General features: G+C 36.9%; 1 protein-coding gene across 2 annotated transcripts; it reads left to right on the top strand.

Moving 5' to 3' along the window:
* Nucleotides 1-344: 344 nt before the first annotated feature.
* On the top strand, nucleotides 345-16942 carry LOC140142454 (acidic leucine-rich nuclear phosphoprotein 32 family member B-like). 2 transcript variants are annotated; one of them, XM_072164437.1, is made up of 9 exons: nucleotides 345-566; nucleotides 4349-4495; nucleotides 5956-6078; nucleotides 6816-6987; nucleotides 8017-8145; nucleotides 9003-9208; nucleotides 10903-10944; nucleotides 12690-12792; nucleotides 13932-16942. In XM_072164437.1, exons 1-9 carry the CDS (start codon nucleotides 519-521, stop codon nucleotides 13991-13993), a joined length of 1032 nt encoding a protein of 343 aa, XP_072020538.1. In that variant the 5' UTR covers nucleotides 345-518; the 3' UTR covers nucleotides 13994-16942. The 2 variants fall into 2 exon arrangements, with proteins under 2 accessions (XP_072020538.1, XP_072020539.1); XM_072164438.1 differs by lacking the exon at nucleotides 10903-10944 and having other exon boundaries at nucleotides 346-566.
* Nucleotides 16943-25535: the final 8593 nt, after the last annotated feature.

The raw sequence follows: 25535 nt of genomic DNA, 5'->3' as shown, positions 1-25535 counted from the left end.
GCTTTTGGCATGTTTTATTTTCTCTATATCTTATATTAATCTCCTTCATGTGTTGGCTATTGTTTTTATTGATGTGCCTACGCCTATTTTTTTTAATTTTCTTTTCATGCTATTTTTATGTAGGCCTAAATTTGACTGTTCAGTCTGCACTACGTCTTTATGTTTGGTAAAGTTTGAAGATCGATGATATAATTATTAATTTATAATTATTTATTATTGTTATCATTTTAAAAATCATCATTACAATGCAATTAATTTTTTGTATACTATCGAATACCAGTAGCTATTTCGCGCTCAACAATTCAAATAAATCCCCATCGATCCGCCCATCACTACATGAGGCAAGCTTTTTTCACCGCCGCGAAACACACTGGTAAACTGGCATAGAGCATGTCCCATTGGCTGTACGTTGTAAATTGCAATAGGAAAATTGCATAGCGTCAAGATATTGTTGTAGTACAAGTACTGGATTGGGTTGAATACTAGTATATCGTGACAGAACTGTGTGCTCTTTTAAGATGGAGAAAAGGATCGAGTTAGAATGCCAACGCAATTCAAAGGAGAAGGTATGTTGGATATATTTGTGGCGTAACATGAGGCTGTGAGTGATTTTAGGGCTTGTTTGGACAATTTGAAAACTCAATTGTTTGCAAGATGGGGCAGCACATGGAGCTATGACCACTGCTTGGAACCCATTTCACACCAAACACGACTCTGGAATTTCCGACATGTGTGTGGAAATATTGCCCTCAAAACTCGCCAAAAGTCGGAATTAATTGGAGATTGGCATAGATCAGTAGGGAATGAATGGACGGATCGCATGGTGTGCTTTGATCGTCGATTAAGCGTTCAATTTGGCGAATTTAGAGAGATTTCTGCGCGTGTTGTTTGTGTTGTTGAGTTGACCATGTGACATATGAATGTCGCGACCGACTGCTACTGCTGCACTGTGTGCGTTGTGTAGTGCTGGGTTTCAAGTTAGTTGCATTATTTTCAAATTCAGCCCAACTCGCGCCACACAAAAGCTGCAGTCTGTGAGGCAAGAGATGCCTGGCAGAAGAGAGTGGACTACTATGACAAGATTGCGTTTTGTCGGCGGACAAGATCAAGCGCAAAGAAGTCGTCAACATGATATTTTTCTGATTCCATCATAACCTATTTTGCCGCTTGCGCAAATGTTTTTGTCAGAATTTGTAAAATTTTATTGTCAGAATGTGACCTCGAAATCCAGCCAAAAATTGTGAGGATTCACCTTCGTTATAAGAAATAGACAAAATCATTAAAATTGCTAGCAAAAAACCTATTTACCCCTAATTGTAGAAACAACCAAAACATAGCAATAATCTTAACCAAAGTTGTGTCACCTTGGCGTTTGTTGACCCCATTCATTCACGCAGTGAGCGACTCACAAAATCAACACTGCTTTGATATTGCAAGACGATCCCTGAACGCAACTCTGCATAAAATACGACATCCCGATCGTTTTATGCCGTGACGTCGCACCCTTTTACACCATAACCAACGCTTCTTCACTCAAATTGTCTACACAGTATCCTCCAGATAGGTTTCCCAACGCGACTGGTGGTAAAATGTAGCAATTTACGTCGCTAGAAGCCGTGTTTCAAGCGCGCAAAAATACGATGGCAAGACGAGTTTTGAGCGAACCTTCCGCCATGATGGCCCAACACCACACTGTGAATTTGCTATGGACCTGCTCTGTGCATCCACTCAATGCAATGCACAGTGCATTGGCAAATCAAAAGCTGGCTCGTACTAAGTGACCGCCTCAACATACCGCTGATGCATAAACTGCCCAGCTTATTCTTGTGTTATTGATCCCACTAACACTGAGGTTACTGATGTACGTAGTAGTACTACTTCTACCTAGTTTCTTAAGATTTTCTTTATCTGGTCTTTGCAACTTACGTAGGATTTTTCATGAAAAATGTGACCAAATGTAACAAATAGATAGGCCTAGTGGCTATAAATAGAGAACTATGTCTATGGAACAAAGAATTGTACTATTTTTTTAGATGCTTGATTTTGATTTTAAAGCACTCAATGTGTAACCTGGTTTGTTGTGGCCTCATTTTAGTATTTTTTCTCTAATAAGATAGAGGGCAGTCTATCCAATGTAAAAAGGGGGAAAAATGAAGGAAGATGAAATTTTGGGTGCCACAGCCACCTTGCAGATGTGCATTTGGAAAACAGCCTGACCTGAAATTTGTGCGCTGTGTATATTTTAAGGGTTGAAAATGTTCACGTGTTCTGTGATGACATGATAATCATTTGTAATGCTTGCGCTGGTAAAGAAACGGTGGGCGGGTGGAGGTGAGATGCATACATACAAGCGTTAGCTGGTGAGCTCATCATACTAGAGTGCAGGTTTATTCTTAGTTGCTTTTAGAACCAAGTCACATGAGGAATCATCTGAATCATCTGATATGCAAGAAACCTTTGAAAAAAAAGCAATTTATATCATATGTATGCCAAGGCAAGGCACTTTAAATATATTTTTCTCTTAATATTCCCCACCAATTAATGTCAACGCATAGAAGTATGACCATATAAATTTCGAATTTTTAAAACTATTTCTACTCATTTATTTATTTGAATAAACAAGCAACAATTAAAACATTTTGCAAGCAACATGAACAATTTAAAAAAATCCCGTTAAATAGTGCTATTCTCAGTTTGTGCTACTGTGTACATGTTATCAATATCAGTAAAAAAAAAAATTTGAATGGAATTTTTTTTTTTATTGTTCTGGTAGGTTAGCCCTCTCTAATGATGATCACAGTCTAACCTTCCAAAAGTGTTTCTTTTTTATTTAGCAAGGCTATAGAAAGCATCTCAACTTCCTAGACATCTTTCTGTAAAAGTTAATGAATTAAAAAAAATTTGAAGTGGCCTCTAAAAAGGTACCTGTAAGCGAGGGGACGAGAAACATGTTTTATTTTTTACTCTGCTTAATAATTTTTGTATCAGAAAAGAAAAACATCAAAATAAGAATTGCATTTGAAAAATGATTTGAAATTTCTTGTGGTGGTCTGGTGGAGGTTAATTGCTTTTGTGGTCAAAAAACTTCCAAATTTTAGGAAAGAAGGTCCACTCTTCACAAACCCCCCCCCCCACCATAGAAAAAAGTCCCACTTTTTCAAACTCCACACACCCCAAAAAATGTCCTGCATACGGGCCTGGGTGGAATGTACATATAATGGTTTGAATAACATTGGGATACACAGGAGTTTTCAATTTTGATACAAGAACTGGTCAATATAGTTACCGGTACATTCATGACTGGACATGCATGTATTTTATGCAGAGTGTATCGTTTCAGAGTTTCTTACTGTGGTTGCTTTATTCCCTCTTCTTTTTCTTCCACCTGAAAATTGAGTTCTGCTGTGTAGAAAAGACAATCTTTAGTATGATCTGTTGATTCTGTTCTGCAACTTGTAAACAGCTCATCATAATGTAAATTGGACCTTCTCATTGATAAAATGTCCATTTTTGAACTTTTATCTTTTCTTACAAATTAAAAATATTGTCCAAGAATGCTTGAATAAAAATTTCTGTTTGAATAAAACTTGGTAGGCCCAAACTTTGTATTGCAAATTGTTTTTGGCAACATTGGCTCAAGTCAAAGCAATTTGTCAATATTATAGTACACAGTTTTATAGAGGCAGGCTGGCACGGGAATAAGGCATGTTACTATAGGAAGGAAGACCCGATTCTTATAGTGCTCACTGTTTGCATGCAAACCAATGCTGCAAACTTGTAAATCAGTACCGTATGTAGAAATAGGAACTGTTACTGTACATATTCAACTAAAGACACGGCCAATATCGGGAAGGTTTCAAATTACCACTGATAAAGAACCTATAAAGTCTGCAAGTCCAGGTAGAATTTTTGCATTGGTGCGAGAATCAAACTTGATTTTTGCAAATTTAATGTTTGCAAGAATCATTTGATTCTCACCCGATCATTGGTGTGTAAACAGAAATTTGTGTATGAGAATCTTTGCAAGAATCAAATCTTGGGTCATTCCATGCCAGGTGCGTCGCAAGTGGGGCACCCATTGGTGCTCCACTTTCTTGCACTTCGTGCAATTTTTGCACTTTTTGCAGCTTCACAAGAACTTCATGCTTCCCACTTTTGTCACCTTGCTACTTAAAATTTGTGCTCCAAAGTTGGGGAAATTCTGTTAGCATCCTTTATGCTTGCTTTATATAGTTGCTTATTTAGGAAGCCAAGCCAACTTGAAAACAAACATTATAGATGTATATTGGTATTGTTATCTCATAAATTACTTGTTAATAATTTACATTTTCCTCTCTTTATTTTGCAGGTGAAGGAGTTGAATTTGGATAACTGCAGGACGACGGGTTTAGTTGAGGGTCTCACAGAAGAGTTCACAAATTTGGAAAGATTATCGATGATCAATGTTGGCCTTACCACACTCAAAAATTTCCCAAATTTACCCAAACTCAAAAAGGTTAGTATCACTTGAAACAAGGAAGTTGAATTGGATAGGAGAAGTACTCAGTTCATCATAGACAGTAACACCATGGCTGTCGAAAGATACTCAGTTCATATCTGGGTTAATTTTCTACTGTGAGCATGCAAATAATGAGCGATGTTAACTTGTTAAGTTAATAGCCGATGTTGGTACCTTATCTCTCCTAGATGCTTGTGATCTGTCATTTAGCCTTTTCCCCTACTATGAAGTTTGACCCTCCTGCTTGAATTTGTAATCTTGACGGTATTAAATTGCAATATTGCACTGTTACAATTGAATACCTGAGTGGAAGAAGGGCCCAACTCCATCAAAACTGTTTTTGAGATATTAAGAAAAAACTTAATATTTGGAAAAGTTTTATAGACGGAATGTTTTCATCTTCAGGGGACCTTCAATACATGAACATACAATATTACATACATTCAATATTATATATGATGTTTCCATGGCAACAGTACAGGTCTTAATACGAGTTGGAGTTGGGCCCTTCTTCCACTAATACAAGGTACAAGATACAGTTCCGTAAGCAGATGTGTTATAAATAGCTACAGAAATTTGATAATTATCCATTAATTGCACGAGTAGAAGCATGTAATATGCTAGCTAGAAAGTTTATTGTAGTGAAAAGCAGGTTTCCATGGATGAACAAAATTCGTCTTTCACCCAATATTTTTGGAAGAAAGGCCCATCTCCATGGAGTTGGGCCTTTCTTCCATCAAAACCATGATTAAGTGTACGTGGAAGACTATTTGGAGAGTGGATTTTATCTTTCGCACACAAGGAAGAACAGTCTGCTGGCAATAAAATGCTGAGTCTAACTCATTTTTGTAAAAAAATGGAGTTGGGCCCTTCTTCCACTCAGGTATTCAATTTGTATCCAACACCAATATTAAGGGTAAATTGTGGACAATGAATTATGAATATCAAGAACTGAATTGCTCTGTTGCTCAATTTGCTCTGAAAATACTCAGTTTTTCTGCACTCAAAATTCACAGGGAAATACACTGGACGACCAGGTGAAGGCAAATTTCTTCGGAAAAATTGCCCTGCCCATTTGAATTCAATGTGCATTTTACATGTTCTGTAACTTTTATTAGAATATTCCGATTTAAAATCTGATATTTTAATCTGAGGTTTAAACTATGCTGAAAAATTTCATTGACTATATTAATATTTCAAAAAGGCATGTTTTTTTGTTGCAAAATCCCTAGATCTTTCATGCCAAACAATATGGTATCCTGGGTTTTGTCGTGAACAACATAAATTACAGGCTATAGCAAAAAAAGGCAGCTTGGTTTGTGGGGTAAAATGTCAGCATTTGTACTGATCTACTGATTTCCTATCTTGCACAAGTACATCAATTGACAAAATTATATTTGGTAAGAAAATTCTAAACTGTATATTTAATGGCAACTGTGTTAATTTTTTTTTTTCAGCTGGAATTAAGCGATAACAGAATATCATCAGGCATAGGTGTACTTGCAGAGAAGGTGGCAGAGCTTACAAATCTTAATCTAAGTGGCAACAAAATCAAAGATTTTGATTCATTAGAGCCATTGGTAAGTTCATTTACCTTCATGCCCTTCAGGGGGCTATGTTGGAGGTGCTCTATGCGATGCCGGCAAAAGGAGTGGCACCAGCCAGTAGGATTTGTGCGTTAAGGCCAAGTCATGAGCATGTTGAAGAAGCGGGTGGTTATTTGTGTACACGTTGTGAGTTTGGCAAGGGGCAAAAAAGATGCCCTTCATGGGGTTTGCTCGGAGGTTCCCATATGTGTTGCTCCAGCCCGCAGAAGCACCCAGCCTGTCAGCTTTTGTAGGATTTCATTCAGGGTAGTTGGTGCTAACCCTAGAACTATAACCAATCGGAAAAAAAGTTTGCAATATACGGTATACAGAGTGTACAGTACAGTATTGCTTCTATGTGGTGTGCATATATGCCTCACACAAGATTGGTTCATTTTCTTGGGGGTTAATCCACGTAAATATTTCTTGTATTTTTGACAATTTTTTGTGACAATTTTGCTATAAATATAGGACAAGTAAATGTGTATTTTGTTTTAATTAATTCTGGAATATAGGTATTGGTAGAAAGCATTTGTAATATTACACATCAAGGTGCTTTTTCTAGTAGCATGATGGTACAGTTAAAAACGACTGTCAGCGGCAAGCGGCAGAAAGTATTAAACTAGCATTACAGTACGTAGTTTTCAGCCCTTTTTGGCATCATCCAAGTTGTGCTAAAATGAATATACGGTACTAACTATCAAGTATTTGTCTTCCCTCCATCACCATAGAAAAAATTGAAATGTCTGCAATCTCTGGACCTGTACAATTGTGAAGTAACAACACAAAACAACTACAGAGAAAAGGTATTTGAAATGTTGCCAAGTCTGAAGCATCTGGACGGATTAGACCAACAAGATAATGAAGCAGAGGGATCAAGTGAAGGGGAAGATGATATTGAAGGTGAGAAATCATAAACAACAGGGCCTAGATTTCGATGAGAATCACAGAATCAAATCTCGTAATGATTCTCGTAAGATTTGGTTGCAAGAATCAACTTCTCATTGTATCATACAGTAAGTGCAGTGACTATGACAGATTTTGATTCTCGCAAACCAAGACGAAATCTAGGGCCTGAACAAGGAAATTACGCTACATTACGTGAACTGATGGCTCAGCCATGCATGTTGCTATTGTGGTGTTGCTATCTCAATGAAACTTTTAAGTTATTTAAAAAAAAGGACTGTATTCAGCAAGAACTATCTATGGTGTAAAATGGGACACACCTAGCAAAGATGTCCTTGCTGAACTTGACTGGAAACCATTAATTATAACGAGCAAATTGTTTAATTTTGCACCCCCATATTTGAGTCATATTTATAGTCATGTAAACATCAGCTCTAATTTTCATCAAAGCCAAATTAATGTAACTATTCTCCTGCCAAGAACAGAGTTCAAACAGCGCAATCTGTCATAGAGGTGTTGTAAGCTGGAATGAATTTAAAAATAATATCCAAAACTTGGTAACATATACTTCCAAAAAATAATATAATGTTTGTTTATGTACGGGTCCAAGCAAAGAAGAACAACTTTTGTTGAATTGGACCTCTGTGTTGAAATTATGTCCGGTATTAATAATAAATGGGAAAATATCCAGATTGAATTGTCATCTACAGGGATCAAAAATTCAAAATATTTGTCTCCTGCTTTTTTTTTGACAAAGGCTGAAATAGTTAGATGGTTGATGTCATATGGAAGACATGACCTTAATCGTCCACACAGGGAGTGTAGATTTCAGATCTAGAGTCATGGTTCAGTCACCCATTCAGGTAACCCCATTTGAAATTCACACTCCTTGTGTGGAAAATTAAGGTCATGTCTTCTACAGGTGGTGAATGGATTTCAACTGGAATAGCCCACTTTTGCATCACACCCAATTCCTGCAGACCAGAGACCAAATCCATAAATTACCTACATTGTTTCATTTCACAGATGGTGATGGTGACAGTCCATCAGAGAATGGTGAGGATGAAGACGATGACGACGACGAGGAAGGAGATGAAGATGATGCAGTCGTTGTTGAGCAGGATGACGATGATGATGACGACGACGATGATGATGGTTTGTAGCTTTTCTGTACTTGTATTGTAGTCTAACAAAAATGCACTGAAAAATAAAGGCAGGAATTTTGATTTTGGAAGAAAAATGTGCAAAAATGATGACATGTATTTCCTCATTGTTTATGTGTATATTTGCTGTTTGTAATTGTGTTTACCCTTGCCTGAGATCGGTATGGATCTCAGTTGATCTTGGGGTTATATGTTCTTCTTCTTTTGTTAATAAAGATGATTAAATAAAAAAAAAAGTTTGCAAAAAAAAAAGTATGGTATTAAATTTTTTTTTTTAAAGCAACCCAAGATTTTCTTGTTTTTTGGGTCGGTTGCTTGTGGGCTGTTTTGGTATTGGTATTGCTCAATTTGAGCAGTTTCTCTTAAATCATATTTTGTATCACTCAGAGCTTAAGGGGCTACTACACCCCTGTGGTAAATTTGTGACTATTTTTGCATTTTTCTCAAAAAATAATAACACACTGGTAACAAAAGTTATGTATATTATTGGGCCAAGGGATCCAATTACTACACTGAAATTTCAGTAACTCAAGACAAGCGGTTCAGTATATATGATAGGAAATGAGGTACACCCTAGCGGTACCTTATTTCTTATCATAAATAACGAACCGGTTGTCTTGGGTCTCTGAAATTCCAGTATAGTAATTGGATTCCTTGCCCCTATAATACACATAACTTTTGTTACCAGTGTGTTATTAGTTTTGAGAAAAATGCAAAAATAGACACAAATTTATCGAGGGGTGTAGTACCCCTAAGTAATTCTCTAATGTCATTTACCTAACAACAGAATATATTTCTGTTAAAATTTTAAAAACTGTATACTTGACTATACAACTTTCTTTGCAACAGATGACGATGATGATGCAGGGCTAGACGATGACGATGGTAGCGGAGGAGATGATGACGACGATGATGATGACGACGATGATGATGACGATGATGATGATGACGACGATGATGATGATGACGATGACTTAGGAGGTCCAGAGGGTCTTAGCGGTGATGAAGATGATGAGGAAGTAGGACTGGAGTATCTGCAGAGGAAAGACTTACCGTAAGTGGAACACATTTCTTACTAGTTCAGTGTGTTGAGAGCATACGTTGGAAGTAGCGATGGTCTCGAGTATCTCAAGTTTACATCAACCAAAGGTACGGGTTTTAGGCTGTTCTTAACAAATCTGTTGATGATGGACATGGGCACATGGCAAGCCGTGTTGTTTAATTCTTGACGAAATTTTTTTGATTCTTAGAAGCATCTTTGAAGTTGCATTTTTTTATTTCAATTCTTTTCATGGACATGTCCTGTTTTGGAATTAAAACTCTTACTAAATGAAGAAGAAATATTTTGCTCTGACATAGTTAACCATCGGTACTTTCATTGTAGTATGTGCATCACTGGAATATACATAAACCTATTTTTGTTTTGTGTCCCATGATTGGTCACTTGCAACAGGTACACTAATTCAAGCACATGATGCAGCCAATTACACTGGAGCTTACATAATTGGTTTATGTCATTCCTGGGATGAGTGCTGTATTTGTGTTGGGTGTTGCTGCCCAGCCAGTGGGTTTTTGCTTCTCCCAAAGTGACTGTTCAAAAGTTTTGTCCAAGTTTGGTAACATCCTCAATAACTAAGTAAATTGCAAGTACCGAAATACCAACCAATGACTTTTCAGGATAAGCAACAAAGTCAGAGCTACAAGTTTTTGAGTACCGTAGTACGCAAGGGAAATGCACAGGGTTTGGTTTTTGCTGGCAAAAACTTCTTTTTGCCGTTACCGGTGGCAAAAACCTGTTTTTGCCAGTTTTTGCCTGGTTTAAACTGGCAAAACTGGCAAAAACTCACATATAGTCACTCAAATATTAAAAGATAACACAGAAAGCTCATAAACAACAGCACACAACTTTTAATGAATCATTCAACATAATTTTTGTCTTATCAAGTCCTTAAAATGAAAAAGTTTTGAATCTGATAATATGCCACATTTCGGTTAAATGCAATTGAGCAATGAACACACATGCCTTTAATTTCTTAATATGTTACTTATAATTACAAAATCTGGCCTTGTTACGCTCGGGAAATGATTTTTGTAACTTAATCATTTGTGTTGAGATGAAAAAACTGAATTATTAAATTAGTTTTTGCCATTTTTGCAGGCAAAAACTGTTTTTGCCAAGCGGTTAAAACCACGGTTAAAACCGCGGTTTTTTCCACCTGCGGCAAAAACCTGCGAACCCTGGAATGCACCCCTTGGTTAATTTAAAGAAAAGAATAGACCACTGTTGATGCTCTCCTTCAAATTTCAGTCCGTGCGACGGTGCTGTAGATAACTTTAAGTGTAGAATATAAAAGTAATATTTAGTTGCAGAAGTCCCCATGCTTTGTATGCAATGAGAATCTTGCATATTCATGAGGGTCAATCATTCTATACACCTGTGTCTAACAAATCATGGACATAGTTCTATGCCTATCATAGAGTTGTATAAAGGGTTTATGCCTTTACAAGAAAGATGTCAAGACTGCACTTTGACAAATACGCCATAACAGATACAGTGTGTGCGTAGCATTTTCATGTGTGGGCTTTATGGAATGATTGGCCCTCATAAAGACATTTTTGAGACTTTGTAATCATGGTCACAGATGATACCTCTCCCCCCTCTCTCATCAGTGTCAATGTCAAACATCTTCCAATTTGTGTGTTGCCAAACATCTTTTTAATTTTGTATGATCAATTCATTCATGACAAGGACGATTTGGGTGTAGCACCAGTAGACTGGCAACAAGATTGGGTAAGAGACTAAGACATGTCCTGATAGGGAAATTCCCCGAAAGAAGGAAATTCCTTAATTCAGGAATTTCCTAAACTTGGGCATTCATCTGCTCTTATTGTCACTGGTAGTGTGTTGTGCACCTAGAACTTAAGTTTGCACGTATGATGTGATCATATGAAATAAAACATGCTGAAGTGAACTTACATACCATTTTTTTTTTTTTTTACAATCATAACCAAATACCAATTCACCATATATATTTATGAATCATGTTCAGTGTAGTAATGACCGATCAACCTAATCAGAATTTGCTGATTTCCAATCCTTTCAATTACTGATCGGGCTGATACGATTCAAACTACTCCTTCACCAATTTGGTATGACATCCAGGGCTTTCACAGAAGAACACATTTGTTGTGAGGGAGGGGAAAATGTGATAACATTTGAATATTCTTGCAATCTTGCATGAAACATCAAATCCAATTTGCATATAATTAATGTGAATTAATAATATAATTATATGTGTTAGTGTAGCTTAAGTGAGTGATACATTTTGTGCTTGTGAAGTGTTTTTGAGATTCCATCATTGCTATTTTAAGTTTGATGTGCTACACCATCTCCTCTGGTCATCTCTTATTTATTTCATTTTGATTTTATAATGAAAATTTTTATTAAATGGCATTTTTGAAGTGATCCTTTTATCCCCATGGCTTTATCCATAAAGAAGATGTTCTGGTGTGTGTATATGTATGGCTATGTGTAGGGGTATGTTTGCATTTCCATCCAAAGGAGGACACACACAGGTAGCGAACAGAACAAACGTGGACACACAACAACCAAGGATGTCCTCGATGAAATGACTAGATTCAAGATTCAGAAGAGTCATACATTTTATAATATATGTACATGTATGTCGCAGGTCCACAGTGTGAGGGGTATATGTAGGGATGCAGTTCGGTAGTATGAATCATGTGAACTTTCGGGTCAGGTACATGGTATAGTGATTAAAATCTAATGTGTGTGTCCTCGGTTAGATAGGATGAAGTCATGGCCTGCCTCATTGAGGACTTTGTTTTCATGTCCATGTGAGTAGGGGTGGATGTATCAGGCATGAGAATTTCAGGCATGAAAATTTCAGTCTGTTTTTGGTACTTTTTGCCCAATTTCTCGCGCATTTTCAGTTTTTTTAGGAAAGTGCAATCTCAGGCCTGATGTATTGTGTGTGTTCTATTTTGGTAAGGTTTTCAATTTTTCCCAATATCTGGACATATCTATGGGAGGCCAGAGGTTCTCAATTTGATTAGATTTTCATCACAAAATATAGTAATTAAGTTTAACTGATTTGCATAATTTATGCATATGGTTAGGTATTTCTTTTTTCTTTATTTTTTTAGATCTGCGTGGGGTACAATGATGTTACTTGTTGAGAGTAGTAGGGCTAGAGAGGCTCTCAACTTGATAAGATTTTCAGCTTAAAATACCTATGATAGTAGGTGATTTACATTTTCAATGTTTGCTATGAACTGTGAAAGCCTGCTTACAATGTACTAGGAGATTTGTAAGTTTTACTTGCTCTATTTTGATTTACTTTCTATTGTTAGATTGCCTGTTTATCCCTTCCATTTCAACTAAGTATTATGATTTTTCTTCCTTGCTCCTGAATGCAGTACCAAATTCCAGCAAGGAAGTGGTGTCATATTTTAATTGATTGCATTGTTTAATCTTATTTCTCATTTACTCTTCTTCATTTGTGTATTTTACAGGACGATGATGAAGAAGAGGAAGATTTTAACCCCGATGGTGCAGATGATGATGAAGATGACGATGAGATTGATGAGGATGATGATGATGAAGATGCAGCAGCAGGTGAGTCAAACTGTTTATGTCAGTGCCCCTGATTGGTTAATTACATGATATAATGTAATTTATCATCTGAGTAACCAATCAAAATAGAGGTTTTAGATCCATCGACTATTCTTACCATATCTGTGATTGGCTGCATAGTGCATAGGTCTTGGATGCCTATATTTTGGCCAGTACTGCTTATGGGTTAATCACCAAGGAATAGATAATTTTGGTATTTCCTGAAGTCCTATGCAAATGAAACTTTTGACATATATGGTCAATGTCAAATCTAAGAAATTGTGTTACGCAATGCAAACACAAGATCACTTACACAGTAGCACTGGTTGCATTTTGCAAAGGTAAATACCAAAAGGTCAGGGCAATTGGCAAGGTGTTACTAGTCTGGTGCATTGGTGGTTGACGATGCAAGTTCAAGCCTGACATAGTCTCTGTTTGCTCTCGTGAATAATTGAGCTTACTTGAAATTGCCCTGGCAAAGAACTAACTGCTGATTTGTGTCGGTTACCTGTTCAAGAATTAGGGAGCTGATCCTGGTGGTGATGGTTTATATTGTGGTATGTATAGGGGGTGCGCTTCTTAGCTGCAAGTTGCTGCGAAATGGTTATATGGTGTGTCTTGCGCTACATTGTTCAGCGAATTCCTGGATAGTGTGCTGAGGCTTGTGGATTTATGCCTGTGCATACCACATACTGCGCTGTTTTTTCTTTTACATTAACACTTGCATCCGGGCTATCGATTGATAACTTTTCTCCTTGTGGATAAAGTTTCAATGTTGTCTGTCTGGTTGGCAACAATTTTGAGATCGGTATATGAATGTTGGTCTGGTAGTTTTATAATTATAGTTGGGCTGGTAAATTTTTAAAGATTTACCAGCCTTATTGGCATTGGTCAATCCTGTCAGAGTTAAATACAAATAAGTTAAGTAGTAAGCCAAGAAATCAAACTGGTCTGTCTTGTCCTTTGTATAGTCATAAACAAAAAGGAATATCATGATTTCAAATTTCAGGGGGGACCTAAGGAATCACAAGCCCCTCGCATACTTTGGAATTACAAAGTGTCACAATTCAGGGATGTGTCAAACAATTGAACCATTTTCTTTAGCACATGCTAATTTTGCATCTATTTTTGTCTCTTTACAGCAATTCAACAAAGAGGGAGAAGAGGAAGCGGACGAAGACGCGAAGGTGGAGAGGATGATTAGCACTTCGTCTGTAATGGTGACTACTGACCAATCCCACTTCAAAAGATAAAAAAAAAAAAAAAAAAAAGTAAACATGGAAAACTTACTAGTGCCCCTAGTGCTCCAACCAAGTACTTCAATCTGGTACCTCTGCCATGCTGGACTCTATGGGTATCACAACTAACGGGTCACACCTGGTTTGCGATTAGGGGCCTTAATCGTGATGACCTCAGGGAGCAGAGGGCGCACTTCTCGCAAAGGTTACACATATACATGAGGAGTACAATATTATCATCACGTGGCTGTGCTTCTCGCGAATTCAAAGTCCATTTTTGGACCTGAATGGACCTGTGTTTGATACTGTTTTTCTAGAAGACTGTTACATTGCCGCGTGTAGTTGACATGTTGTATATTTAGTGTGGGGGTAATTCATGTGAAGCATTTTCTGTGTGGGGTTAGGGGTATGGACAGGGTGGGCTCATATATTTTGCAAGTGATTTAGGGTCCAAATGTTGATTTGATTGATTATATCAAAGAGTATGAAAGAAAAACCAGGACTGAATGATAAAGTTGTGGACATTTTTATGGAATTAGCGATGATTGGTAGTTAACAAGGAGCTTGATTTGTTTTGGGAGTTTTCACAATACAATGAATTTATGATCAGGGTAGGTGTAGTTTACAATCTTAAGCCCCATACATACTTTTAGTGTAAGGTATAAAAAAGATGATCACCATCCAGCATTTTGGCATTAGGTTAATTTTTGTATAATCTTGCAGCTGAACAGTGAGTGGAAGGGGAAGGCGTGAGTACGGTGATTTAAACCAATTAATTCGCTGATGACCAATGATTTAGTTTTACATACATTGTGCAACTTGTAACTTCTAAACTTTGGTGTCCATTTTGTGGCCACCTGTTGAACCCTATTGTGAAAACACCCACAACCCACTGGCCATGTAGTTGAGAGTTTTATATCTGGTATGTACATTACAGACATTGAGAGTGTAATTATGAAACTTTTGAGTATGGAGATAGTGACAAAATTATTCAAGAATTGTTAGGTTGGGATTTGTTATATTTATGAAACTCCCTCCAGCCTGAAATTTCAGCCAATTTCTATTTATAATCATAAATATTTCAAATTGATAGCATTCCATGCAAGTTACTATTAAATTAAATGGCTAGTTGTGTACATGTTTATAAGACCCGCTTTATTTCAAGAGGGTCATAATTCTGTTTAATATTTTTTTAATGTTTGATTATTTAAGAATTCAAACAAAATGCTAGTATTTTTTGTGATTTAATCACTTAACTGAGAAATTGTTGTATGATAGTAGAATTTGCTCCATTTTTCACTAACACAAAATAGTCAATTGCATAATCAATCATCAATTTATAGATTACAGATACTTGATTGGTATTTTAGCAAAATACCATGGCAACATATGCCTTCTTTTAAAAGTATAACTTTGTTGCAAACATACACATCATATCTGCTAACTTTTTAGATTTTGAGTTTGAAACCACCAAAAATCTGAACAAATTTGTCAAATATTCTGAAGAACAAAGAAAGGATATTTTGGGTAAAAGAACAAATTTAGGAAAAGAAAAACAGGCAAATGCATGAAATGTTTAAACATCGGAGTGAAATTTATTATTGTTAAAATGGTTTCGTGCACATGCTGGGTTCTTCAGTGTTGAGATTTCGGACTTTTACATTGTTGGCAGATATGCATACAAAACACCAGTTTTTGCTTATATTGCTGTTTGCTGCATCACCTCTTACACAGCTTACATTCCACCATGTGGCATTGGTATTTTAGGGTTTCATATCAGGAGAGTAAGATGTGTGAGAGACTAGGCAGTATGTTAATTTTGCCCATCTATGAGTATGTGTTTGAGTTTCATAAACTTGGTAGTGTTTGCCTTTTTAGCGAGAGATTTTTGTGTCTTGGTACAGTAGGTATTTTGTATTATATGACAGTAAACTAGAGTATTACCATTTTCTTCTAACAGTTGGGCTGGATGCCAGGTGTTAATCTGTGAGCAGCACATTTCAATAGAACGTGATTTGAGTTTGGTTTAGGGTACGAGTCGAGTGTGTGCTTATTGCATTGAAATGTGCTGTTGTCACATACCGTCCTTGGGTCATTTTACCAAGCTAATTATAAATACATTTGTTACCAACTATGGTCTATCTCACCGATTTTTGCGTAAATTTTCACTATGGAATGATTTACTTTTATCTAAAATTTTAAATATAATTGACCTGAATCAAATCCGAGTATGTTAATACATCAATTAACTGGTAGGAAAATGAGGTTGGCAGTAGTTGGTAGCAATGCAAGTTGACCTTGAGTTGACCTGTATTATGTATTAAAACTAGCTCTTTACACCTAAAAGCATTTCTATTCTTCCAACTGTTGGAAATTCATTGCTTTTCCTGAAGAAAAATTACTAGGTTGCGCACATGTATTATCAAATATGTTGGGGGAACTTGCAAATTCAAACGAGAAAGATGAGACCAAAACAGTTCAATGTTGTCGGCAGGTCTCTTAACTTTGGAGGGGCACTTTTTGTGTGGGGAAATAAAATTATTTATGTTGTAATAACATAATTGTACTTGATTATTGTAGTTGTTATAATGTTAGTTACCTAGTGTTTTCTTCAGGAAGTGCATCAGGGACAGATTAATATATACAACTGCCTGGGGGGATATTTTTAGGGGGGACTCAATGTTTCTGGGTAAAAAGAGGAACATAAAATTTAAATTGGGGGAATTTAAAATCCCCTTATTCCCCCAGGATGTAAATATTGATCTGCCCGATATGTCATGATATTAATTCTTAATATGGTCTGTCTCTGTATTATTTTGACCCCACACAAAAAGGATGTCCCAGCTGACAGACAACAGGAGTCGGAACAGAATGATCCAATTCTGTTGCAATAAATTTTTACAAAACAGACAAAATCAGTCTCTGTTCCAGTGTGCTTGTTTTAGTGTCATGGTTGTATCCCTTTACTGCAACGGCAGATTGTTTTACAAAACTATACAGGGTGTTTCAAAGTAACTTTTTTTTCAAAACTGTGCCCCTTAATGAAACATTGATCCTCTTGAAATGACCAGAATTATGACCTTTTATATCAGGGTGGCCAACAGACCACATGCTACCATCTTCAATGTCCAGTGCAGCCAGCTAAGCATTATTTTGCTTTTAGTAACATACAAAACAGAAGTTTATCATAATATTGTATGCTGCTCATAAAACTCTCTTTACCATAGGTGGATCCTAAGATTTGAAATGAATAGACTACATTACAGTTTGCTAGTTTGAATCTTTTTGAAATAAATCGATATTGCAAAGCCTTAACACGGTAATGTCGCCTTGCTCTATATTGTACCTTGATGCTAACAATGGGCTATTCCAGTTGAAGTCAATACACCCCTTATGGAAGACATGAACTTAATCTCCCACACAGGGAGTGTGAATGCCAAATGGGTTACCTGAATGGGCGATTCGGACTCCCATTTGGTATCTACACCCCTTGTGTAAGAGATGAAGGTCATGTCTTCCACAAGGGGTGTATGAATTTCAACTGGGATAGTTCAGTGATATGCCGTGACATAACTAGAATTCAAAAGACTTGTAGTGATGAATTGCTGACAGCCATTGTAAAAAAACTGAGCAATCCATATCTCCTACTGTCTGATCAATCTCAGGCTACATTGTGCAACTAGTGATACTGCCCTCAATAGTAACTATAGGAAGTATTGTCTCAAACATGGCAAAATATCTATAAACGTATGAGGCAGGCCCATAGTCAGGATTTATTTTGGGGGGGGGGTGCTGATTTTGAAAAAGTGGACTTTTTCTTCAAAATTGGGACCTTTTTGGACTGGGGGAAAGCGGATTTGGACATTTTTGGGCCTAAAAAAAACCTCACTTTTCGGCAACAGCACTTTAGCAGACTGTCTATAGTAGCAAGTCCATGCGAGTAGCAAGCAGGGGGACAGGGTGGACAAAGTCCATGGGCCCCGAGCACAAAAGCACAAATTAAATAAGGGCTGATAATGGAGAGCAGGGCCGGATTTTTCATTGGACCAGATGAGCCCGGGTCCAGGGCCCCCAAATTGGCCTATGCATCTTTCTTTTAACCCCAATAACAGCATGTTTTTGGCCAAAATAGGGTAAAATTGTACATTTTCGGCGCTCCGCGCACATTCAAATAACAAGATTCATGTTAATCTGGGGCTAAAATAGTCTGAAATTGAATTTTTTCGGGTGTTTTGTGCGCAAATGTCCTAGTAAATTCGGAACAAAATATGTTAGTCCCCCTCTATATTATGTAAACCAAAACTTAGCCACTGACTTGAGTGCACATGCCTTCCTCGGCACGTGGGTTCAGGGCCTCCAAATTTTGGCCTGGCCCAGGCCCCCCCATAAGGTAAATCCCGCCCTGGTTAAAAGGGCCCTTACTGCTCCTTGTCCATGGGCCCCTGATGCTCTTGCTACGCCCCTGAGCAAGTCATCTCTCACATTGCACATTTTTACTTCACACTCCCGAGGTTTTTGATAAAATAAACCCTTAGGGTACATGTTTGTTTATACTTTTCTAATATTTATGTTTGGGTGATGTTCCTGATGCAAAACATACTAGGGAAACACGCTTTGTGATATTGCGAAATCATTAAAAAGACTCCTAAACACACTAACTAGAAGCTTAAAATTAACAACCCTATTTCTTGAAAACAGGCGTTTTGTGTTCATTCTCTAAAGGACCTTTAATTCATGTTTTGCTGGTCACGCATGTGTACATTATGAAACTTCAGTGATCCCCAGGGCAGATTTTATCATGTTTTAAGTTGGGTGGGGTAGACCTTTTTGGTAGTCGTCAAGTGATTTTTTATGGGATTTTTGTTCACATTTTAATAACATACCGGTATGACTTTATGCACCTATGGTTGGGCAAGATATATGCACCTATTTGATTACTAAGACCACTTTATTTTGATCAGCTCATAACCGGTGGGATATATGTTGGGCTTTTACCACTACGCCGAAAAACAGACTCGCATTTAGTGATGAAGTTGACCTGTCTTGTCTATATTGTGTGTGTAAAGTATAGGCAAAGTGTAGAACTTTAATTACTAATTTGTGATGCTTCTGACGAGTTGTCATAAGACAATTCTCGAAAGAAAATATATTAATATTAATCTGGGTTGTTTTAAGGCCCGCTGATTACGAGCTCATCTAACTGTACAATATATCATGCCATAACTCTGGCTGGATAGCTGAGATATAGCTAAGGTCTACAACTTATAAATATTTTTTTAATAAATCGAAAAAGATTTGACGAAATGTAAACGTGTAAAAAGGTATGGGTAGCCTTATTTGTTTTACACATATGGACCAAATTATAGTGTCACGCGTCATTGCATTCCGTCACAATGGTTCTTTATGTAAAAAAGATACCATTTTAAACAGTGTTAAAAGTTGCATTGGAGTCCATAGGAGTCAGCTCTCAAACAATCAGTAGGCCAGGTCTATTCATGTGTTTGTTAAAGAAAAACTGATTGCTATGGACTCAGGTGCAAGTTTTAAAACGGCCTCTTTTCTTACACAATTAACCATTGTGACTGAACGCAATGATGTGTGACACTATAAATTGGTCCACATGTGTAAAACAAATAGGGCTATACATACTTTTTTACATTTCGTAAAACATTTTTTGACTTTTTTAGAAAGTATTAGGGGGAACTTATAAGTTGTGGACCCTATACTTACTGACTCTCCTACATGGCAAACACAATCATAGAATTCAAACAAAAACAACCAGTTTATAATGTTGAAAGTAATTACTTTTATTACTATTTTTCATGTGCATCTCGTTTTCAACAACTGCTGTACTCCCCCAAATGGAGTATCTTTCACAAGTTTCATATTAAGTATAATTTCTGCTTCATTATTTTATACTTTGTTACTTTTTAATTACTCACTCTGACAGTCAGACAAGTATATAACAACACTGTAGACATACACATACACAAACCAGTATTTACATATTTCACAATTGAAGATCAATCTCAGCCAGCACTCAATGTTTTTGTTTTTGTAACATTTTCAAAATGTTACTTTAATAAATGTTAACAAAACACTATTAAAGTTTTGCAAATGTGTTCTTCAACTTGCTACAATAACATGTTGTCAACATAAAGCATAAAACAGGATGATTTCAACATTTCCTGCAAACATCAATATGATATTGTAAATATTTTCTTGCAAAGTTTTTATTCTTTTACCTTGGTGCATATGATATTCTTGCAGGCTGGCAATTTTTGCACACATAAAATGTGGTAGTAATGTTTGAATACAACATTTTTGAATATGGATGAAGATGTGTGTAACTGTCACACATCAAAATTCAAAGCTAGTGAATTTGTGTGCTGAACGTCAGTTTAAACTTTTGGAATTGTTTGGTACCAGCACATATGTACTTACATTTGAATATTTTTAGCATGATTTTGTAATCTTTCATAACCATTACTTGTACCAGAATGACACACATTGTGAAAATGTTTGAAACGTTAGCATCATTTTGCTGGAATGGTTCACATTATCAAAACTAACAAAGTTGTATAATCACTTCAACACTGACATAAGACTCCACTGACCCTTACCCTCAAATAGAATTCAAAAAGAAATGAAGTAAGAAGCGCATAACAGGGAACAGTGTCAGTATAGACAGGATTTATTTTTGGAATGGCTGTTACAAACTTTTTGCTAATTTTTGATCCTCAAGTCCACCGTCTAGACCCTAAAATTGTAAGCAAGCTTGCCAAATATCAAACGACCCATAATTTAAGACTTGGAAATGATTGCACAAAATTACTACAAGCAGGCAAGAATTCTGTTTTTTTCATCTACATTAGGAAGTAACTAGATTCTGTATCACATATGAGTAAGATCAAATCTTTGTTGCACAGTTACACGTTCATACTCGTTTTTCAGTTTTGACATTTTACAACAAATCACATGAAATACTGGTCTATAGAGTTTTCTTATAATTGGCCTCTTCCAGCTGTTGATAGCGTTTTGGCTTGGCTAACTCCAAATATGTTGAAAAAAAAAACAACCTGAAAGTGATGACGACTGAGTAGCTAGGTACACAATCATCCTTGCTTTCACTTTTCCGGACTGATTGGAGTTAGCTATGTCACCAACGGCTGGAAGGGGCCAATTGTAAGAAAACTTGATGCTAAAAATACAGTTTCAGTGTACCTATAACATAATTATTGTGAACATACACAGCATACTCTATGCTTAACATAAATGCTATGACTAACTAAACAAAGGTATCTGAATTATTATTACCCCTATTACAAAATCAAACTGCATTATGTCAGAATAAAACAAAGGAATCTTGACCTTTGGTTACCTACATGACCATCCACGATGGCTATAATGAGATGCACATATCCCATAAACTTGTAAGGCTATCTTCAATTTTTAAGCAACCGTGGTATCTATGTTACTTCTTCATTGATACACTATGAAGAATAACTCTCATATCTAGCACTTTATGCAAATTATATTCAAATATACTATATACATAAGTCTTATCTTATAAAACATAAATATACATATCAATAGAATCATGATATCCAATGATGAGGGTCAAATCCCATTTTTCTACTTAATTTTTTATAATAAACTTGTCACTCACATGCAGGGATGAAACAAGCACTGACATAATTTCCTGAAACTGTTTTAACATTTCCTGAAAATTTGATTTCCCTATACTTTGTACAGGGAAGATCCAAACAAAACTTCCTGAAATCAGGAAATTTCCTGAAGATTTACATCCCTGCACATGATTTTCTCACAAAATGTGAGTAAAACAGGACTTGCCACTCATGATTTTGGATGCAAATGCACATATTTTATGAGAACATTTCTTGTAATCAGTTGCTCATGAAAGTGATAAAGGCTACAGTGTTCACTGTTTAATTGTGAGAACCCTTATTGGGACATTCAAAGATCTGTGTGTGAATCCCAAATTATCCTATTCCCACACATCACTATAATATTTTTGGTTCACCTCAAGTTTGGTAGTGACGTCAATGCTACTTCGCGGTTGCGCTGCAAGCGTGCCAACAACCCGCACATGTATGCGTGCATAATGCACGCTTAAGGCGTTTAACTTTACGCACACGATTTGATACTGCGGCGAATGAAATACGCACATACGTCACTACCAAACTTGAGATGAACCAAATTATAACCCTTACTAGGAATAGGCTAGAGTGCACAGTATTTTCATGCTAAGAGAGGCAATCTTAATTCTCCATGCACGGGCATTATGAATTTTGTGTAAAGCCAATAGGGGATGCGATCTCAATGATGGACATATTCAGTGGTGGCGCCAGAAATTTTGTCTGGGGGAGGGGGGCAAAGCCTCTGACTGGGGGGGCATTTTTACCTAATTTTGGCTAAAAAGTGGCTTTTCACCCCTCTTTTCAATTTTTAGGGGGCAGAGCTTCTGTCTAGGGGGGGGGGGGGCATTTGCCCACCATGCCCCCTGTAGCGCCGCCACTGGACATATTCGTTTGTCTCCATACTTATTTAATCAATATTTCTAAAAAGAAATGGCTTGAGGGTATTTCCCCGATATATCAACCATTTAAAGTGACTTAAGGAAATATTACAGATTTGTCTCTACAGATCTCTAAAAGTCCCTTTAAAAATGGTCTATTTTAGTTGAAATCCATACACCCCCTATTGAAGACATGACTTTAATCATTCATACAGAGAGTGTGGATATCAAATGGGGTTACCTGAATGGGTGACTCCATTGCAATTTACACTCCATGTGTATAAAATCAAAACCAGGTCCATAGGGATGTACGGATATCAACTGGAACAGCGCAATGCTAACTTACACACTGCTGCTGCTGTGAAGCACTAATTAAGTCTTCTGGAGATTTACACACCTGCTAATATTTCTAATTAATAAAGCACTATTATGATATACCATAAACAATTTATATAATTCAATACTATATCTTATCACAGATTATAATCTATACTTATATTTGTCTTCACATACTTCTACATGAACAATGCATATAGGGGCTACCTTATAGATTGTCTATATTTTTACAAATCTTACACTTGGAAAGAAACAAACTTCTCCCTGAGAGGTACTTAATGTATACAAAACAAAAAGGCAGATAAACAAATAAACATTGACAGATAGGAGTTTCAGTGCAAATTTTATGCAGTAACCATGGTGATGGTAGAATCACTACTTTGTTGACTTTGATTATAGTCTGTGTCATCTCAAGTTGACAATATTAAATGCCATGTTGGATTTTGCAGTGGCAGATTTGAAATGTACACACTAACTTAACTCTGTTGGACGTTTACATGTGTGTGGAAGCGTGATTTGCCTGTACGCTGGCGATGCAACTATGTAAACACATTGATTCAATCCTGCCACTGCCAAATCCAACATGGTGTTACCAGTGACGGCGCCAGGAATTTCTTTTGGGGGGAATTGGGGGAGGGCAAAGTGAATTATAGGGGGGCAAAATCAACAAATTGTGCGCAAAAAGTGGTATTTTTCGGTTTTTACCGGGGGGGGGGGGACAGGGGGCAAGAGTTCTGATTGGGGGACCCCCACCCCGTAATGCCGCCACTGGGTGTTACTCTCAACTTGAGATGAGACACACTATAGTTATGGAAGAGCTGGTGACAAATTTTAAGATTTCACTGTAACATGTTGTTGCAACATTCATTTAGTATTTTGTGTTGAATTTGGAATGTGCAACATAGTGCCGTCAAAATAAGGACATTAAAAAAATCAGTGCACCATCACCACAAAACCTGTGAATGTGTCTTTAAAAGCTCTCTAGTGTCTCCATCTCTTATGCAGACAGTTATAAGATGCACTATTGACATTCCAAATTCAGCTATTCAATTTCTGACCCTCAAACTGCATTACGATTTCATTTCAATCCGAGCTGTGGAACACACAATAACTGCATAAAATATAAATATACCGAAAACTCCATCTGCCAATTATCAAAAGGCACACTCTTGCACTCCCAAACAAGAATTATATAACACATAATACCTCATGTGGGTATGCTATCTAAAAATGTACATACTTTCTGACGTAAATGTGTAGAGTTGTTTGTTTCACTTTCCTTATTTCGCACAGCATTCATGCTTTACCAAGAGAGTTCACTCTTACCCCAATATCTGACACCTGTTAGGCTATTCTGAGCCATTGACACATTGAGTTATGTTTAGTTGGTGTATTTTGAAGCTACTCTCAATCAAATGCAACAATTGAATACGTAAGTGGAAGAAGGGTCCAGCGCCACCATTTTACAACAATGAGTTTACTGGCATTTTATTGCTAGCAAACAGTTCTTCCTTGGTTGTGAAAGAAGGGCTCAAATCCACTCTCTAAATAGTCTTCCAAGTACACTTAATCATAGTTTCCATGGCAGAAAAGCCCAACTCCATGGAGTTGGGCCTTTCTTCCACAACAAATGGGAATATTATGGAGATGGAGTTGGACCCTTTTTCCTCTTAGGTATTCAATTGATAAAAAAGCAATGATACAAGTGAAAAAGAAGTCACTGGATTATGATCGGACTTGTAACACGTCATGACTTAATTGAGACTCTGGGTATGTCACTGCATAACTGAAGAGCCTGGGTGCAAAATTGTATCCACATGGTATACTATTTCCACTACAGAAAATACATTGTATTTTTCAAATGTACCAATTCCATTATGAGTTGTTGTATCCCTTGAAAGTTCCTTCCATTATGAGATTTAGTGAACACATAATACGCAGAGCGCAATGTTTGCCATGTGACGAGCAAAGATTGAGATTGAGTGAGCTTTGGACTCATTAGTGCATGTGTTGAACTTGGCAACCATGCTCTGTACATGATAAACACTTAACTCTGCATCCATGTCTTGACAAAACTAATAAATTTAGGTTTCAGGCTGCGGAGCTCAGTGCATCATCAATCCACAAGTATGTTTATGAGTTTGATATCAAAGTCATGCGCCACATCTTTATGTAGCATTCAGTTTGATCAAGCACGATGACTGACTTCCATTCTGGGATAGTACAATTGCTAAGTGATACATGAATTAATCAATTACAGTAGCACACTAATTATTAGCTATAGCTATATGTATATTATCTATTGTAAATATCATATGGTCAGAGCTTCTGCATAGAGATAAATGGGGAAGGAAGGGGGCACTCCCCAAATATTTTTCTTACTCCCCAGTTTGCCTCCCCCACTTTTGAGGCAAAACCCCAAAATCACGTAAATTTCCACTTTTTTTATGCAATTTTGCCCCCTGAAATTCACTTTGCCACCCCAATGTCCCCCCGAAAAAAAAAATTCCTGGCGCAGTCACTGGTACCAGCCAATTTTGATGCAAAAAGGAATTTGAGTGCAGAGATTCCTATTCTTTTTTTATACTGGCCTAAGTTTAGAACAAAGCCATGATATCCACCCACCCCCTTAA

Source organism: Amphiura filiformis, chromosome 20 (assembly GCF_039555335.1).
Source record: "Amphiura filiformis chromosome 20, Afil_fr2py, whole genome shotgun sequence".
Classification (NCBI taxonomy): domain Eukaryota; kingdom Metazoa; phylum Echinodermata; class Ophiuroidea; order Amphilepidida; family Amphiuridae; genus Amphiura; species Amphiura filiformis.
The sequence above is the reverse complement of the archived record's forward strand: the minus strand, read 5'-3'. Positions and strand labels throughout refer to the sequence as shown.